Source organism: Symphalangus syndactylus, chromosome 24 (assembly GCF_028878055.3).
Source record: "Symphalangus syndactylus isolate Jambi chromosome 24, NHGRI_mSymSyn1-v2.1_pri, whole genome shotgun sequence".
Lineage (NCBI taxonomy): Eukaryota > Metazoa > Chordata > Mammalia > Primates > Hylobatidae > Symphalangus > Symphalangus syndactylus.
This window is the reverse complement of record NC_072446.2, coordinates 41,385,312-41,404,776: the sequence shown is the minus strand read 5'-3', so window position 1 is coordinate 41,404,776 and position 19,465 is coordinate 41,385,312. Positions and strand designations below refer to the sequence as shown.

The following is a 19,465-nucleotide window of genomic DNA, read 5'->3' as shown; positions in this document are numbered from 1 at the left end:
TGAACTAAATCTTTAAAATGCTTGTAATTGTTATGGTGAAACGATGTAAGAAACAAAACTAGAAAATGACTTTGAAATGCAGTTGAAGAAGAAACTTTCCATGTTAATCATATTCAGAAGGTACATCTTTAAGAATTCAGCAGAGTATGTACATGGATGATTATTCTTGCATATCAAGACAACAAAAGCACTACAATTTGGACTAATTCCTAGATCTTTTACATTTCCCCTAAACTCCAAAGGGCCCCAGTAACAAAAAAGATGAACACATTAACAACAACAACAACAACAAAGCAAAAACCTAAAAAATTTTGTGTTGGAGTTATTTACTTAGGTCTTCCTCCACTTTATAGAGGAAGTGTTGAGCTCCACAACAGTGGAATCTTACTTATCTCTATCTTCCCAGCTCACTGCTGGTACATAGGAGCTTAGGAAATCAGACTTCCCCCATAGTTCAACTTTGAGTGCTTTGTTCTTTATCCAAAGTGCATGTATGTCCTGAAATGTTCTGTCTTTTCCAGTTTCTTTCCATTAGTTGATGCCATTCTGTTCACTCAATTGCCTTCCCTAGCAAACCTCATCCATTGAAATCTTGCTTATTATTACAAGACACTGCTTTATTCCTAAACTTACTCATGAATTTCCCCTGAATATTTGCTTCACCTTTCCCTCTCCTAAATTACATGTCAATGTTTCTGAGTTTCATATTCCAGATTTCCACACTATAGGATTTTTTTTTTTTTTTAGTGCACTTGTCATATACCCTTTTCAAGGAGAGGTTCTGAGTTCTTATCGATTCATTACCTAGTATATAATGAGTGTTCAATCCCTGGTTAAAGAACAAAATGAGACAGAAAATTGGAAATGCACTTTATTAGAATATGCTCGCAGGTCATTTTAAGGATCAAGAAACCAGAAGGAAGAAGATGTAGATCTCATCACCTTAGTTTATCAGACTAGGTTGAGAAGCAAGTGAATAGGAAATTGTATTTGATTTATGTAGACTATGTCTTCAGGATTGGGAAATTTTCTATTATTGTAACATAGTCTTGAGGAAGAGTCAGTGCAAGTGTTGCTGGCTTTGGACGAGGTGGCTTTGTAATTTTTTTACATGCTTCCAGTTCCTTGATATTGAGGCAACAGTATCTCCCATCTTCACATAGTGCCTCACGCACCTCATTTACTCTGCAGATTTTCCTGCAACGTCCTTGTACATAGTTAGCCCAGCACTTCTTAAGTTGTTCGGTTACTATACACAGAAAGGAGCAATAGGACAATATCAGTGTTTGAGACCGTAGGCACGTTGGTTTTGGGGAACACAGAGGAGGCTTGTAGGAATTAGGGGTATGGGGTATCCACAAGGTAGACCCTCATATATTCCGAAGAGGATTTTCCGACAAGGTCAACCTCAGTGTTTGTATTTAACTGGATCACTTATATTTATGTCCTGTGAGGTTTTAGGCCTCCCTTTAACATCTGATAGACTCTGCCAAGAACATAAGATCTTATCTGAGAAAATAAAGGAGATGAACCCTTGATTCTAGGCTATGGAACTATGCTTTACATAGGAACCTCAGCAAATCTGCCTCCATCCTGAATGCTCCCAGGGCACTGCTTACTACTGCACCTCCTCTGATGCCCAGAGAACAATATATTGTTACTATGTGTTTATGTCTGAATCAAACTATTCTTCTGAGTTGAAACCCACTATCAGGGTCAAGAATGACTTTCATGTTATCCAGTAAGGTAGTTGTCTATTGGGTCTTAGGAATGTAGAGGGCCAGGAATAGGCCATTACTATTCTTATAATAAGGGACACATATATTATAGGCCATTACTATTCTTATAATAAGGGACACATATATTATATATATTATATCTGGTTTTGAAAGAGGAAAGGAAACTAATTTTTGAGTTCTTAGTATATGCCAAGCTTCACAGAAGTTATATCATTTAATAAAACCCCTGTTAACCAGGTGTCATTATCTCCATAGATGAGGAAACTGAGGCTCCTAGAGTCTTCACTACTTACTCAAAGTTGACAAACTAGTAGATATTGAAGGCATGTTTCTTAAACCTAATTCCAAAATTTGCTTTTTCCTCTATTCACACACTGCAGTATAATAGAGAATACACACACACACACACACACATATATATATATTTGAGTAAAAGGAAATATAGCTGAGCATCAGAGTAAAAACCGTATCCAAAGACATAAAGGTATCCCTAGATATTGGGATCATTCCTTTCTATAACAACACATCCTTCCCAGAAGAAATTATGACCTCTTTTTAGCTCTGTGAGTACTCCTTTTTAAGGATAGTACCATGGAATAAGGCTCCAGAAAGAGGAAATTTCTGATGATGTTGGATAAACTTTAGCCATCTTTAGGGGATCTATTTCCCTTTAGTGTGGATTATGAAGTTCCCTTTGGCTCTTGAAAATACTCCATCCCATTGTTGATTTGAGTGAGCCTCTAGTTTGGTTTACCTGTGGGTTTCTGGAACAGCAGAATTGCAATGATCATGAAGAGCCCCATGGCCAGGCTTTCCAGAAGAGGTGCAGCCAAAGCTTTTGGTCCAGTGAACTGCACACTATGCTACCTTCCTCAGAGACTTGGATTCTTATGCACTGAACCAGAACAGATGGGATGATGTGAAGTGTGTCCCTAAACTTCTGAACTGTGAGCTTTGCATCATGTAGGCAGATACAGGAAATTTGAGGTCACCCACTTTACCCCCACATGGAATAGAGACACAGCATGTTCCATCCCATCGCACCGAATGCCACTCTGTAGGCTGTAGACTGGTGGGAAGAATCTGTGCTTTTCCTACTTTGACTCTCTGCCCAGCTGGACCAAGATCAAAATGTACTCACATCCAAGAATGAATATGGCAAGATAAACCAGGACATAAATCCGAAACTCCAACAATAAGAATTTCTAGTAGGTTTCTTGCACATTTGGAAAGAAGGTATGATGTAGTTGGGTCTGATCTGAGGTCACCTGATTCTTTACAAAAGCACCAAGAACATACCCTGGGGAAAGGATACCCTTTTCAATAAATCATGCTGGAGAAACTGGATTTCCATATGCAGAAGAATATATATTATGTATATATACACACACACACATATATACATATATATGCACACAATGGAATACTATACATACATATACACACAATGGAATATATATATATATATACACAATGGAATACTATTCACCCATAAAAATAATGAAATTCTGTCCTTTGCAACAGCATGGATAGCCTGGAGGACATTATGTTATGTGAAATGTCAGGCACAGAAAGATTACCACATGTTCCTATTTGTATATGGGAGCTAAAAAAGTTGAGCACATGGAAGTAGAGAGTAGTGTTGCAGATATTAATATTAGAGGCTGGTAATGATTAGGGAGAGGGGAGGATGGAGAGAGATTGGCTAATGGATGCAAAATTACAGATAGGAGGAATGACTTCTGGTGTTGCAGCACTGTAAGGTGAATATTGTTAACTACAATTTATTGTATACTTTTACAAGGCTAGAAGAGAGGATTTTGAATGTTCTCAATACAAATGATAAATGTTTGAGGTGACAGATATGCTAATTACCCTGGTTTGATCATTACATGTTATATACATGTATTGAAATATCACTTTGTATCCTATAAATATGTACAATTATGTGTCAACTAAAAATAAAAGGAAAAATGGCTAAAATGGCCAATATTATGTCATATATTTTACCACAATTAGAAGAAAAAGATGCATGAGGGTATTTTTTTTCTACCAGTTGTACCTTGTCTTTGAAAATATTAAAATGTTGCCACAAGGAATCGATGTTTACCTAGATCATTCTTTGATCATTGATTGCAGTTTTCAAAAAATTTCAACCCTGTTAACCACTGAGATGCATTAAATAAATAAGTCAGTTGGCTTAGATGAGCCCTATGGCCATTATTCAGGTCACATAGTGGTTTTACACAAGAATATGTTTACACTGAGAGATGTTGACATATAAGAAATCCTTTTTAGAGGCAAATGTAAATTTAAGAGCAGTTACCTCGGAGGTCTCAAGGATCACCTCCCTTTACTTTTGCCACCAGCTTTTACATGGTTTAAGTCCTAGTCAAGGGATTGGTTTTATTATTTATAGTCTTCCTGTGAATACAAACTTTCCTTATAGGTGACTTGGTGGTGGAGCATCAAATAAAGACCCTAAGTCTGAGCAGTCAGGAGAAATACAAAAAGCCTTCCTATTAAAGTTGTATTTCTGAAGCTGGATGTTAAATTAGTAATAATAAACATAAGGATAGGAATGAGTCCTAAGAGCAAGGACAAATTTCTAATAAAGAAATAAAAATAAAATTATAATATTCATATTAGCAGAAGAAAATGTGATTTGTCCAACAGAAACTAGAAAAAATTAGGAATAGATAAGTCACAACTGGAGGGCAGAAAAAAGTCCTAATAATATCGCTTCTCGGCCTTTTGGCTAAGATCAAGTGAAAAAAGTCCTAATAGATCAGCAGTTATAATACATTCACATGGCTTAAACTCACTGATTAGATGACAGAGATTCATTATTGGATTTAAAAAAGATTTCAGCAATATTAGACAAGACACGTATATAGTGGACTGTTATTAATAGAATATAGCAGAATAGATATATCGAAAAATGTATCTGGCGAAAATAACCAAAAAAGTTGGGTAAATGTAAAAAGGAAATTACTACATTGAGAAACCATCAAAAAGGAAAGGAATCTGCACAGGCCAAAAACTAAGATTGCAAACCCTGAAGGGTAAGTTGAACATTATTTTGATGGCTATGTGAGATGTATAAAGCTAAGATCTAGTCCTAGGGAAGACATATAATTGATACCCTTATATAAACTTGAGATTCAAAGGCGACAATCTCAGCCTAAGGAAGAATGAAATCTCTCTCTCTCTGACACATGAGTGTATATACACACAAACACACAAATTAATCTGTATTAGATTGTATTTTGTCAGCATTAACCTTGGCTCTGGATGGAGAAGGGAAATATGAACCCTGTGAACTGTAGCCACAAATTCTCATGGGTTTCAGCCTAAGTTCAAGCTATTTATGTGGATTAGAAAAATCAAGTAAAGAATTTAATTATAAGAAATCTCAGTTGTTAATTCAGCTAGTTGTTTAGTGGAAGCAGATGTGAATCTTTTCTTCATACATCCAAGGCACCCAATAATTCCTAAATATGAAATTCCAATTAAAATTAGAATCTTACAGGTTAAAATTATAAAAACAGAATGAAGTATGGTCCCATGAGTCTGAATCATTAGAAGGTCCAGACATTAGGAGAACAAAACACAACAATGACAGTAACAAATGGCTAACCCTTGTATGGCACTTTCTATGTGCTGGCACTCCTGTAGGTGTCCTACATACATAAACTCATTTATCTTTACAGCAACACTTTGAGGTAGATATTATTATCTCCATTTTACAAATGAGAAACTCGAAGGCAGAGAAAACATAAGAAACTTGCTCAAAATATTATAGAGCACATATCAAGTGCTTTACAACCACATGACCAGTGGCGAACATACTGTATAGCGCAGATTTAGAACATTTCCATCTTTTTAGATACTTCTATTGGAGAGCACTTCTCTAGAGGCTGAAAATTCACTACTGTACTATGAATACTAGATTATCAGATCCTTAGATTCATTCAACCATCAACAAACCAAAATACAGAATTATTCATTATGAAAAGATCTCCCTCTCTTACTGTCTTATTGGCATATTTACCTCCCTCTCCTGACTATTCATAACCCCTGGCAAGCACCAATTTGTTCTACATTTCATAATTTTTAGAGAATGTTATATAAATATAGTCACATACTATGTGACCCTTTGAGATTGTCTTTTTTCCTCACTCAGCATAATGCTCTTATAATCTATATAAGCTGTTGCATATATCAATAATTCATTTTTTTTACTGCTGAGAAGTATTCCATTGTATGGATGTACCATTCTATGTTAGTCATTCACCTGTTGAATGACATTGTGGTTGTTTACACTTTGGGGCTATTATAAATAGCACTACCATTAATATTCCTGCCCAGGGGTTGTGGAGAAAAACACTTTTATTTCCTCAGCATAAACACCAAGGAGTGTATTCCATTGTTGTTGGATGAAATGTTTTATAAATGTCTATTAGATTCTGTTGCTTTATGGTATTTTTAAATTCTTCTACACCCTTGTGGATTTTATGTCTAGTTGTCTTATCTATCAACTGTTGAGGTTAATATTGTAATTTTTTTTGTTTGTTTGCTTTTTTTGAGACGGAGTCTTGCTCTGTCACCCAGGCTGAAGTGCAGTGGCCCGATCTCTGCTCACTGCAATCTCCGCCTTCTGTTTTCAAGCGATTCTCCTGCCTCAGCCTCCCGAGTAGCTGGGATTACAGGCGCATGCCAGCACACCTGGCTAATTTTTTGTATTTTTAGTAGAGATGGGGTTTCACCGTGTTAGCCAGGATGGTCTTGATCTCCTGACCTCGTGATCTGCCCGCCTCGGCCTACCAAAGTGCTAGGATTACAGGTGTTTTTTTTTTCTTTTTGAGACGGGGTCTCGCTCTGTCACCCAGGCTGGAGTGCACAGCTCCCGGCAGCCTCGATGTCCCAGGCTCAAGCCTTCCACGTCAGCCTCCTGAGTAGCTGGGACAACAGGCGTGGGCCACCACACCTTAGTTTTTGTATCTTTTGTAGAGATGGGGGCATCTCACTATGTTGCCTCAGGTGGTCTCAAACTCCCAAGCTCAAGCGATTTGCCTGCCTCAGCCTCCCAAAGTGCTGGAATTACAGGGGTGAGTCACCACGCCTGGCCTGATATTGTAAATTTATTTCTCCTCTTAGTTTTATCAGTTTTTGCTTCATGTATTTTGAAACTCTGGTTTTCAGTTTGTAGACAATCAGGGCTATGTCTTCTTGGTTGATTGACCCTTTTGGCATTATATAATTTCCCTCTCTGTCCTTGATAATTTGTTTTGCTCTGAAGTCTGCTTTAACTGATGTTAGTATAGCCATTCCTACTTTCTTATGATTAATATTTGGATGGTGTATCTTTTTGATACATGTTAGGGATTAAGTTACCATTTTATGTTTTGTTTTCTATTTGTTCCTTAGAATTCCACTATAATTTAGCTATAATTTCTTATTGTATTTATTTATTTTTTTAGTGGTTGCTGTACATAACTTATCACAGTCTACGGTGTCAACGTTTTACAAGTTTGACTGAAGTATAGAAAACGTACCTCACTTCAAATTTCTTTGCCTTACCCAGCTTATAATGTCTTAAGTACTTCCTCTACATCTATTTAGAACCACATCAGATAATGTTACAATTTTTGCTTCAATTTACCAAACATGATTTCAAAATTCTCTAAAAAAAAGATAGTCTCACTTTGGGAGGCCGAGGCAGCAGATTGCTTGAGTCCAAGAGTTCGAGGCCAGCCTGGGCAACCCAGTGAAACCCTGTCTCTACAAAAAAATATAAAAATTAGCCGGCTCCTGTGGTTTCAGCTACTCACTGGGCTCAGGAGGGAAGATCCTTTGAGCCCAGGAGGTCGAGGCTGCACTGAGCTGAGATTGTACCACTGCACTCCTGTCCGACCGACAGAGCCAGACACTATCTCAAGAAAAGAAAGCAAAATTAAAAAAAAAAAAAAGCAGTCTATTATATTCATCTCCCATTTTACCCATTCTATTGACTTCGTCTTCTTCTTTTCTGAAGTTCCAAGCCCCCTGTTATCATTTCGGTTTAGAGAACTTTCTTTGACTATATTTTTAGGGTAGGGCTGCTAGTGACAAATTCCCTTGTTTCTTGTTTGAGAATGTTTTTCTTTCCCTGTTTATTCCTAGAGAACTTTTTTTTTTTTTTTTGCTAGATATAGGATTTGGATTGGATAGTTCTTTATTTCGGCATTTGAAACATGATGACATTTCTTTTTTGCTTCCATGGTTTCAGATGACAAATGCCGTCAATCAAACCATTGTTTTACCATGGGTAGTGTATTGTTTCTAAATGCTCACTTGATTTTTTTCTGTCTTTAGCTATTAGTTTTGGTTTGATTATACTTTATCTTGGCATGGATTTCTTTGGGTTTATCTTGTTTTGGGTTAATTCAAGATCTTGAATTACAGATTTATGTATTCTGCCACACTTGGGATATTTTTCAGGCATTATTCCTTCAAATGTTTTTTTCAGTTCTGCACTCTCCCTCTCCTTTAGGACCCTGATGAGGTGAACATTAGATCTTTTTATGTCCCACAGGTATCTGTGGCTCTGTTCATTTTTTTCAGTCTATTTTTCTCTGTTTTTAGGTTGGGTAATTCTATAGATCTGTCTTTTTTCCTCTGTCATGTTCCACCTACTATTGAGCCTATACAGTGACTTTTTCTTTTTTACTTTGATTACATTTTATAAATTTATAATTTCCATTTGATTATTTTCATATCTTCTTTTTCTTTTTTTCTTTTTTTTTTTTTTGAGATGGAGTCTTGCTCTGTCACCCAGGCTGGAGTGCAGTGGCATGATCTTGGCTCACTGTAACCTCCACCTCCCAGCTTCACGCCATCCTCCTGCCTCAACCTCCTGAGCAGCTGGGACTACAGGCACCTGTCACCATGCCCCGCTAATTTTTTGTATTTTTTTTTTTAGTAGAGACGGGGTTTCACTGTGTTAGCCAGGATGATCTCGATCTCCTGACCTCGTGATCCGCCCGCTTCGGCCTCCCAAAGTGATGGGATTACAGGCATGAGCCACTGCGCCTGGCCTGTATCTTCTATTTCTTTGCTGAGATTTTACTAGTTTGTAGTTTGTTTCAAATGTATCCATAGTCCCACTAATATATTTTTGCTTTTGTTGCTTGTGGTTTTGATGTCATATTCAAGCAGCTGTTGCCTAGACCAAAGTCATAAAGATATTCCCTTCTGTTTTATTTTAGGAGTTTTAAGTTTGCCAGGCTCACATTTAAATCTTTAAATCCATTTTGAGTGTGTGTGTGTGTGTGGGGGCGGGGGGGAGGGGGGTGTAAGATAAGGATCCATTTCATTTGTTCTGCCTGTGGAAATCCAGTTTTCCCAACACCATCTGTTGAAGTGACTATCATTTCTGTATTGCATATTCTTGGTATTATCATTGAAGATCGTTTGCTGCACAGCAAAGGAAACAGTCAACAGAGTGAGAAGGCAGTTTAAGGGATGGGAGGAAAATACTTGCCCACCATATATCACATAAGGTTAATATAAAAAACATGTAAGAAACATACACAACTCAGTAGCAAAAAACAAACAGCCCACTTGAAAATCGGGCAAAGACATGAACAGAAATATTACTGAAGAAGACATAAAAGTGACTAACAAGTGTACAGAAAGGTGCTTAACATCACTAATCATCAGGGAAATGCAAATCAAAAGCACAATGAGAAATCACTTCACACTTGTTAGGATGACTATTATCACAAAGACAAGACATCACAAGTATCGGTGAGAATGTAAAGGGAACTTTTGCGCACTGTTGGTGGAAATATAAATTAGTACAACAATTATGTATAACAGTATGGAGGCTTCTCAAAAAATAAAAACAGAACTAGTATATATGAGCCATCAATCCCTCGTCTTGGTATATACCAAAAAGAAATGAAATAGGCACCATGTAGAGATATCTGTGCTCAGCATTATTCACAATAGCCAAGATATGAAATCAACCTAAGCTGATAGATGAAGACATTATCATCTATCAACATCGATAGATGAATACACTAAATAAATTGTATATATACACAGTGGCATATTATTCAGCCTTGACATAGGAGATCTTGCCATTCAGAACAACATGGATGAACCCAGAGGACATCACGCTAAGTGAAATAAGACAGACACAGAAAAAAAGTTCAGCATGATCTCACTTATACGTGGAATTTTAAAATTCAAATACATAGAAGAGTGTAGACCAGTGATTATCGGGGTGGGGCAGGGGGTGGAGGAAATGGGGAGATGCTCGTCGAAGGGTACAAAGTTGAAGTTGTGTAGGGTAAAGTCTAGAGAGCTAAAGGGCAGTATGGGGACTCTAGTTAATAATATGGTGTTGTATACTAGAAATTTGCTAAGAAGATGGATTTCAGGTGCTGTCTCCTCAAAAAAGATGACTATGTGAAGAGATGGATATGCTAATTTGATTATAGCAATCATTTTACTATGTCTATGTATATCAAAACATCATGTTGCATATATACCTTAAATATATACAAGTTGTTATTTTAAAAATCTAGGTGGTATTCCCCACTGCAGTTCTATTCTCAAACCTTTTGCATGTTAATTCTGGTTAGTTCTGTGTGTAGTTATCTAGTTTCAGGGGTCTGCCATGTCTTCTTATTCAGTTTTTTAAATTGTGGTTAAAAACAACATTATTCAGTTTTAAAGACACCTATTTTCCAGCACCCTCCTATCCTGTATCCTCACTGACTGGAAGGAGGATTGATGCCAGCCACGGCCCCCTAGGGATTGAAGTTGAGACCACCCCTTGGTCTTCAATGATAATGAACTGGCTGGGAAGGGAAGTCTACCTCAGGCCTTTTATACTATTGGAAGGAAGGGCAATTTCAGTCTCCCCTCAGTTTTTACTGACATGGCACCAGCAGGGAAGGGATTCCTCCCCAGGCCAATCGCTACCACTGGTTGAGGGATGGGAGATCTGACTCCCAGCTAGGTCTCTACTGCCACTGCACAGGCAGTGGAGGGGAATGTTGCTCTCGGCTGCTTCACATGACTGCATGGGAGTTGGATGCCCAGCCTTTCTTCTAGGTCTCCATTACCAACAGAGGGGAGGAGCGCCATCTTCACCTGTCTGCAAGCCCTATGTGGGAGGTAAGAGTTCAGACTCTCCTCTTAATTTCCACTGACATCTCAAAGAAAAGAGTGTCCATTGTGTTTAGCTAGGTTAAGGTAAGTATTATGAAAAAGTGCCCAGGAATCTTACTCTCACCTCAGGAGAGAAGTCAGACTTTTGAATGAATATCCAATTGGGATCGAGTATCAGTGACTGGTGAAATCTAAATCTTGTTTAATTTATTTAAGGCAAAAATTTATTCAAAACACTAGAGTCTGAATACACACAGACATGCACGTGCTTGGTTTACACAGCTATGTAATACGAGTAGAAGTCAGCTTTGAGGATATCATCAGGATTAGCATGAGATGGGGTAGAGATGTGGCCTTGAGAACAGGTAAAATTGCCTTCCAAATATGGTTGTTCTTGTGCAAGATCCTCTTTCTCCCTGAAACTCAGAATTCACATATTTTATTTTATTTTTGTTTTTTTATTATTATTATACTTTAAGTTTTAGGGTACATGTGCACAATGTGCAGGTTTGTTGCATATGTATCCATGTGCCACGTTGGTGTGCTGCACCCATTAACTCGTCCTTTAGCATTAGGTATATCTCCTAATGCTGTCCCTCCCCCCTCCCCCCACCCCACAACAGTCCCCGGAGTGTGATGTTCCCCTTCCTGTGACTATGTGTTCTCATTGTTCAATTCCCACCTGTGAGTGAGAACATGCGGTGTTTGGTTTTTTGTCCTTGTGATAGTTTACTGAGAATGATGGTTTCCAGTTTCATCCATGTCCCTACAAAGGACATGAACTCATCATTTTTTATGGCTGCATAGTATTCCATGGTGTATATGTGCCACATTTTCTTAATCCAGTCTATCGTTGTTGGACATTTGGGTTGGTTCCAAGTCTTTGCTATTGTGAATAGTGCCGCAATAAACATACGTGTGCATGTGTCTTTATAGCAGCATGATTTATAATCCTTTGGGTATATACCCAGCAATGGGATGGCTGGGTCAAATGGTATTTCTAGTTCTAGATCCCTGAGGAATCGCCACACTGACTTCCACAATGTTTGAACTAGTTTACAGTCCCACCAACAGTGTAAAAGTGTTCCTATTTCTCCACATGCTCTCCAGCACCTGTTGTTTCCTGACTTTTTAATGATGGCCATTCTAACTGGTGTGAGATGGTATCTCATTGTGGTTTTGATTTGCATTTCTCTGATGGCCAGTGATGATGAGCATTTTTTCATGTTTTTTGGCTGCATAAATGTCTTCTTTTGAGAAGTGTCTGTTCATGTCCTTCACCCACTTTTTGATGGGGTTGTTTTTTTCTTGTAAATTTGTTTGAGTTCATTGCAGATTCTGGATATTAGCCCTTTGTCAGATGGCTAGGTTGTAAAAATTTTCTCCCATTTTGTAGGTTGCCTGTTCACTCTGATGGTAGTTTCTTTTGCTGTGCAGAAGCTCTTTAGTTTAATTAGATCCCATTTGTCAATTTTGGCTTTTGTTGCCATTGCTTTTGGTGTTTTAGACATGAAGTCCTTGCCCATACCTATGTCCTGAATGGTATTGCCTAGGTTTTCTTCTAGGGTTTTTATGGTTTTAGGTCTAATGTGTAAGTCTTTAATCCATCTTGAATTAATTTTTGTATAAGGTGTAAGGAAGGGATCCAGTTTCAGCTTTCTACATATGGCTAGCCAGTTTTCCCAGCACCATTTATTGAATAGGGAATCCTTATCCCATTGCTTGTTTTTGTCAGGTTTGTCAAAGATCAGATAGTTGTAGATATGCGGCATTATTTCTGAGGGCTCTGTTCTGTTCCATTGATCTATGTCTCTGTTTTGGTACCAGTACCATGCTGTTTTGGTTACTGTAGACTTGTAGTATAGTTTGAAGTCAGGTAGCGTGATGCCTCCAGCTTTGTTCTTTTGGCTTAGGATTGACTTGGCGATGCGGGCTCTTTTTTGGTTCCATATGAACTTTAAAGTAGTTTTTTCCAATTCTGTGAAGAAAGTCATTGGTAGCTTGATGGGGATGGCATTGAATCTATAAATTACCTTGGGCAGTATGGCCATTTTCACGATATTGATTCTTCCAACCCATGAGCATGGAATGTTCTTCCATTTGTTTGTATCCTCTTTTATTTCATTGAGCAGTGGTTTGTAGTTCTCCTTGAAGAGGTCCTTCATGTCCCTTGTAAGTTGGATTCCTAGGTATTTTATTCTCTTTGAAGCAATTGTGAATGGGAGTTCACTCATGATTTGGCTCTCTGTCTGTTATTGGTGTATAAGAATGCTTGTGATTTTTGTAAATTGATTTTGTATCCTGAGACTTTGCTGAAGTTGCTTATCAGCTTAAGGAGATTTTGGGCTGAGACAATGGGGTTTTCTAGATATACAATCATGTCATCTGCAAACAGGGACAATTTGACTTCCTCTTTTCCTAATTGAATATCCTTTATTTCCTTCTCCTGCCCAATTGCCCTGGCCAGAACTTCCAACACTATGTTGAATAGGAGTGGTGAGAGAGGGCATCCCTGTCTTGTGCCAGTTTTCAAAGGGAATGCTTCCAGTTTTTGCCCATTCAGTATGATACTGGCTGTGGGTTTGTCATAGATAACACATTATTTTGAGATACATCCCATCAATACCTAATTTATTGAGAGTTTTTAGCATGAAGCGTTGTTGAATTTTGTCAAAGGCCTTTTCTGCATCTATTGAGATAATCATGTGGTTTTTGTCTTTGGTTCTGTTTATATGCTGCATTACATTTATTGATTTGTGTATGTTGAACCAGCCTTGCATCCCAGGGATGAAGCCTACTTGATCATGGTGTATAAGCTTTTTGATGTGCTGCTGGATTTGGTTTGCCAGTATTTTATTGAGGATTTTTGCATCAATGTTCATCAAGGATATTGGTCTGAAATTCTCTTTTTTGGTTGTGTCTCTGCCAGGCTTTGGTATCAGGATGATGCTGGCCTCATAAAATGTGTTAGGGAGGATTCCCTCTTTTTCTGTTGATTGGAATAGTTTCAGAAAGAATGGTACCAGTTCCTCCTTGTACCTCTGGTAGAATTCAGCTGTGAATCCATCAGGTCCTGGACTCTTTTGTTGGTAAGCTATTGATTATTGCCACAATTTCAGAACCTGTTATTGGTCTATTCAGAGATTCAACTTCTTCCTGGAGTCTTGGGAGGGTGTATTTGTCGAGAAATTTATCCATTTCTTCTAGATTTTCTAGTTTATTTGCATAGAGGTGTTTGTAGTATTCTCTGATGGTAGATTGTATTTCTGTGGGATCGGTGGTGATATCCCCTTTTTCGTTTTTTATTGCGTCTATTTGATTCTTCTCTCTTTTCTTCTTTATTAGTCTTGCTAGCAGCCTATCAATTTTGTTGATCTTTTCAAAAACCAGCTCCTAGATTCATTAATTTTTTGAAGCATTTTTTGTGTCTCTATTTCCTTCAGTTCTGCTCTGATTTTAGTTATTTCTTGCCTTCTGCTAGCTTTTGAATGTGTTTGCTCTTGCTTTTCTAGTTCTTTTAATTGTGATGTTAGGGTGTCAATTTTGGATCTTTCCTGCTTTCTCTTGTGGGCATTTAGTGCTATAAATTTCCCTCTACACACTGCTTTGAATGTGTCCCAGAGATTCTGGTATGTTGTATCTTTGTTCTCATTGGTTTCAAAGAACATCTTTATTTCTGCCTTCATTTAGTTATGTACCCAGTAGTCATTCAGGAGCAGGTTGTTCAGTTTCCATGTAGTTGAATGGTTTTGAGTGAGTTTCTTAATCCTGAGTTCTAGTTTGATTGCACTGTGGTCTGAGAGACAGTTTGTTATAATTTCTGTTCTTTTACATTTGCTGAGGAGAGCTTTACTTCCAACTATGTGGTCAATTTTGGAATAGGTGTGGTGTGGTGCTGAAAAAAAATGTATATTCTGTTGATTTGGGGTGGAGAGTTCTGTAGATGTCTATTAGCTCTGCTTGGTGCAGAGCTGCGTTCAATTCCTGGGTATCCTTTTTAACTTTCTGTCTCATTGATCTGTCTAATATTGACAGTGGGGTGTTAAAATCTCCCGTTATTATTGTGTGGGAGTCTAAGTCTCTTTGTAGGTCACTCAGGACTTGCTTTATGAATCTGGGTACTCCTGTATTGGGTGCATATATATTTAGAGTAGTTAGCTCTTCTTGTTGAATTGATCCCTTTACCATTATGTAATGGCCTTCTTTGTCTCTTTTGATCTTTGTTGGTTTAAAGTCTATTTTATCAGAGACTAGGATTGCAACCCCTGCCTTTTTTTGTTTTCCATTTGCTTGGTAGATCTTCCTCCATCCCTTTATTTTGAGTCTATGTGTGTCTCTGCACGTAAGATGGGTTTCCTGAATACAGCACACTGATGGGTCTTGACTCCTTATCCAATTTGCCAGTCTGTGTCTTTTAATTGGAGCATTTAGCCGGTTTACATTTAAAGTTAATATTGTTATGTGTGAATTTGATCCTGTCATTATGATGTTAGCTGGTTATTTTGCTCGTTAGTTGGTGCAGTTTCTTCCTAGCCTCGATGGTCTTTACAATTTGGCATGTTTTTGCAGTGGCTGGTACCAGTTGTTCCTTTCCATGTTTAGTGCTTCCTTCAGGAGCTCTTTTAGGGCAGGCCTGGTGGTGGCAAAATCTCTCAGCATTTGCTTGTCTGTAAAGTATTTTATTTCTCCTTCAGTTATGAAGCTTAGTTGGGCTGGATATGAAATTCTGGGTTGAAAATTCTTTTCTTTAAGAATGTTGAATATTGGCCCCCAGTCTCTTCTGGCTTGTAGAGTTTCTGCTGAGAGATCAGCTGTTAGTCTGACGGGCTTCCCTTTGTGGGTAACCTGACCTTTCTCTCTGGCCACCCTTAACATTTTTTCCTTCATTTCAACTTTGGTGAATCTGACAATTATGTGTCTTGGGGTTGCTCTTCTCAAGGAGTATCTTTGTGGTGTTCTCTGTATTTCCTGAATCTGAATGTTGGCCTGCCTTGCTAGATTGGGGAAGTTCTCCTGGATAATATCTTGCAGAGTGTTTTCCAACTTGGTTCCATTCTGCCCGTCACTTTCAGGTACACCAATCAGATGCAGGTTTGGTCTTTTCACATAGTCCCATATTTCTTGGAGGCTTTATTCGTTTCTTTTTATTCTTTTTTCTCTAAACTTCCCTTCTCGCTTCATTTCATTCATTTCATCTTCCATGACTGATACCCTTTCTTCCATTTGATCGCATCGGCTACTGAAGCTTCTGTATTCTTCACGTAGTTCTCGAAATTTGTCTTTCAGCTCCATCAACTCCTTTGCTTAAAGGTCCATCAACTCCTTTGCTTCTCTGCATTGGTCATTTTAGTTATACATTCATCTAATTTTTTTTCAAAGTTTCTAACTTCTTTGCCATTGGTTTGAATTTCCTCCTGTAGCTCGGAGTAGTTTGATCGTCTGAAGCCTTCTTCTCTCAACTCGTCAAAGTCATTCTCCATCCAGCTTTGTTACATTGCTGGTGAGGAACTGCGTTCCTTTGGAGGAGGAGAGGCGCTTGGCTTTTTAGAGTTTCCAGTTTTTCTGCTCTGTTTTCTCCCAATCTTTGTAGTTTTTTCTACTTTTGGTCTTTGATGATGGTGATGTACAGATGGGTTTTTGGTCTGGGTGTCCTTTCTGTTTGCTAGTTTTCCTTCTAACAGACAGGACCCTCAGCTGCATGTCTGTTGGAGTTTGCTAGAGGTCCACTCCAGACCCTGTTTGGCTGGGTGTCAGCAGCGGTGGCTGCAGAACAGCAGATTTTCGTGAACCGCAAATTCAGCTGTCTGATCGTTCCTCTGGAAGTTTTGTCTCAGAGGAGCACCCGGCCGAGTGAGGTGTCAGTCTGTCCCTACTGGGGGGTGCCTCCCAGTTAGGCTGCTTGGGTGTCAGAGACCCACTGTAGGAGGCAGTCTGCCTGTTCTCAGATCTCCAGCTGCGTGCTGGGAGAACCACTACTCTCTTCAAAGCTGTCAGACAGGGACATTAAAGTCTGCAGAGGTTCCTGCTGAGTTTTTGTTTGTCTGTGCCCTGCTCCCAGAGGTGGAGCTACAGAGGCAGGCAGGCCTTCTTGAGCTGTGGTGGGCTCCACCCAGTTCGAGCTTCCTGGCTGCTTTGTTTACCTAAGCAAGCCTGGGCAATGGCAGGCACCCCTCCCCCCAGCCTTGCTGCCGCCTTGCAGTTTGATCTCAGGCTGCTGTGCTAGCAATCACCAAGACTCTGTGGGCGTAGGACCCTCCGAGCCAGGTGCGGGACACAATCTCCTGGTGTGCCGTTTTCCAAGCCTGTTGGAAAAGTGCAGTATTAGGGTGGGAGTGACCCGATTTTCCAGGTGCTGTCTGTCAACCCTTTCTTTGATTAGGAAAGGGAACTCCCTGACCCCTTGCGCTTCCCCAGTGAGACAATGCCTCACCCCGCTTCGGCTCAGCTCGTGCACAGTGCGCTAAACCAACTGTCCTGCACCCACTGTTTGGCACTCCCTAGTGAGATGAACCCGGTACCTCAGATGGAAATGCAGAAATCACCCATCTTCTGCGTTGCTCACGCTGGGAGCTGTAGACTGGAGCTATTCCTATTCGGCCATCTTGGCTCCACCTCCCCATATTTTATTTTTTAAATGTTTCATATTTTAAACCAGAATAACCTATATCTCATACGCCTTTTAAAATCTACATTTCTGAGAATTTCATTGGTGCTAGAGATCATGGTGCCCTATATGCCTCATCTATTTTAATTTTTAGAGTGATTCTAAGAGATAGATGCATGATTATACCTGTCTTGCAAATGAAGAAATTGATATAGAGACCACATGATGAGTAAAAGTAGTAAGGAACAAACCTAGATGTAACCCTAGATACATTTTACTCCAGGTTCCTTAGCTTTAATCATGTTTTCATAATTATCATACAATGCTTTTGTTTAAGAAATTGTGTATTAATGTGCTTGGCACATTGCAGTTTCTCACACAATAAAGATTCCTTTTCCCTTGGCCTCCTAATGCCATTAGTCAACTCCAAAGCAGGAAAAGAATATTTGCCACCTAAGTTCCAGCACTGCATGAAGGAGGGGTGAGATATAAGGCAAGAGGACAGGAGGACAATGTTTCAGGCTGCAGCACTGAGATTATATTCATCGTCTAGAATCAACGTGATAATAGCTCTAAGATGTTTTCAAGGTAGTGATCAAAGTGATTATTGAAAAGTAAGCACAGCAAGTTCTACTAGAAGCCTTTAAAATCTCATCTAGCTGTTCAAAGAGATCCCATGACCCTCAACTCTGTTACACTCTTCTCAGCCTAATGAGTCTTCCCCCAGGTGAAACATAGGCTGTTATCACCCATACTCAGGCAAGGCAGCCAAGGCCCAGTGGGCAGGGCCCTGAGGAAATGTGCTGTACTGTTTCTTATCCAGGGAACAACCTGTTACAGCTAAATCCCTATGATATGATTAACATTTTAATAGATTACTCTCGCAACCCTCAAAGTACTTTGAGTGGGAGTAAGTATTTTCTCTGTTCTTCAAATTCAATTACATAGGCTCGAAGAGGGGAAATCATTTGTCTCTGGTCCAAGAGTGGACATATGGTGGGATCATGAATGACCTCAGATACATCCAACTCTAAAGTTATGTTTTTTTCCCACTATTCTCCTCTACTGAAGTAACTTGCTTCCATCTGCCCACCTTCTTGTGTGAGTTCATGAGTTCTGCATACAAAGATAAGCATGGGTGTAAGAGGCAATGATGTCCTACCACTTGGGACAAGCCACCCCTCCAAAATCCTCTACTATGTAAAGACATAGATCATAGATATGTCTTCTAAAGGAGACAGAAGCCTGTTTCCTGGAGAAGATCTAAAATAAATAAAAATGAGATTTCAGTAACATCCAAAGATCTTTCAGGCCTTCGAGGTTCCCTCTTACTTATTCAACAAGAATTAATATAGAATCTTGTTAGGGGATGGTAGGAGAAAGAGAAGATAAGATGGTTCCTGTTCCTAAATAAAATTTCAAAGTCTAGTAGGGGAGAAGACATAAGCAGATATTCGGAGTGAGGCATGTGACATGATGACTTAAAATTCTGGATAAGTCATAACAGTGGAGCACAAATGATGGCAGTAGTTCTATTGTGGGTAGAACAGTGTGGTTATCAAAGTCCTCCAGAAGAAAATAAAGATTTTTTTCCAGGCAGTTATAAATGGAGACAGAAAAGTATGTACAAAAACTCAAAACCAGAAGCAATCCAGTGAGTTCAAACCAATCACAAAGAGGTATGTTGGCGGGATAGCAAGATGCCCTGTGAGACTGCTTTGGAGGTAAAACTGGAAATGCAAGGCAGGTTCTGAACGCCAAGAGTGATGAAGGCTGCACTGAAAAGTTGTCTTAGGATGCTATAGGCAAAGATGCCAGAGGGGAGTCTAATGATTAGATTTGTGTTTCAGAAAAATAATTCTGGCTCTCATTGTGGAGGATAGTTAGGCATGAGTGTGAAAGGAATGCAGGGCAATCAATGGGAAGGCTATTGCAATCATCCTAGCAGCAGCTGGAG

The 19,465-nt window shown here is 39.1% G+C and overlaps 2 protein-coding genes across 4 annotated transcripts in view; one reads left to right on the top strand and one right to left on the bottom strand.

The window, feature by feature from the left end:
• The window catches only part of DEFB115 (defensin beta 115), a 218,068-nt gene that overhangs the window by 88,257 nt on the left and 110,346 nt on the right, over positions 1 to 19,465 (top strand). The window lies entirely within an intron of this gene.
• On the bottom strand, positions 890 to 2,616 carry DEFB127 (defensin beta 127). The gene is made up of 2 exons (XM_055266763.2): positions 2,494 to 2,616; positions 890 to 1,249 (listed from the first exon to the last, which is right to left on the bottom strand). The coding sequence occupies exons 1-2, from the start codon at positions 2,540 to 2,542 to the stop codon at positions 1,005 to 1,007; spliced, it is 294 nt and encodes a 97-aa protein (XP_055122738.1). The 5' UTR covers positions 2,543 to 2,616; the 3' UTR covers positions 890 to 1,004.

Coding starts and splice junctions, on each gene's coding strand:
- DEFB127 (XM_055266763.2), bottom strand. CDS start 2,542: ATGGGGCTCTTCATGATCATTGCAATTCTGCTGTTCCAGAAACCCACA. Junction 1,250..2,493: donor GCTGTTCCAGAAACCCACAG/GTAAACCAAACT, acceptor TTCTGTGTATAG/TAACCGAACAACTTAAGAAG.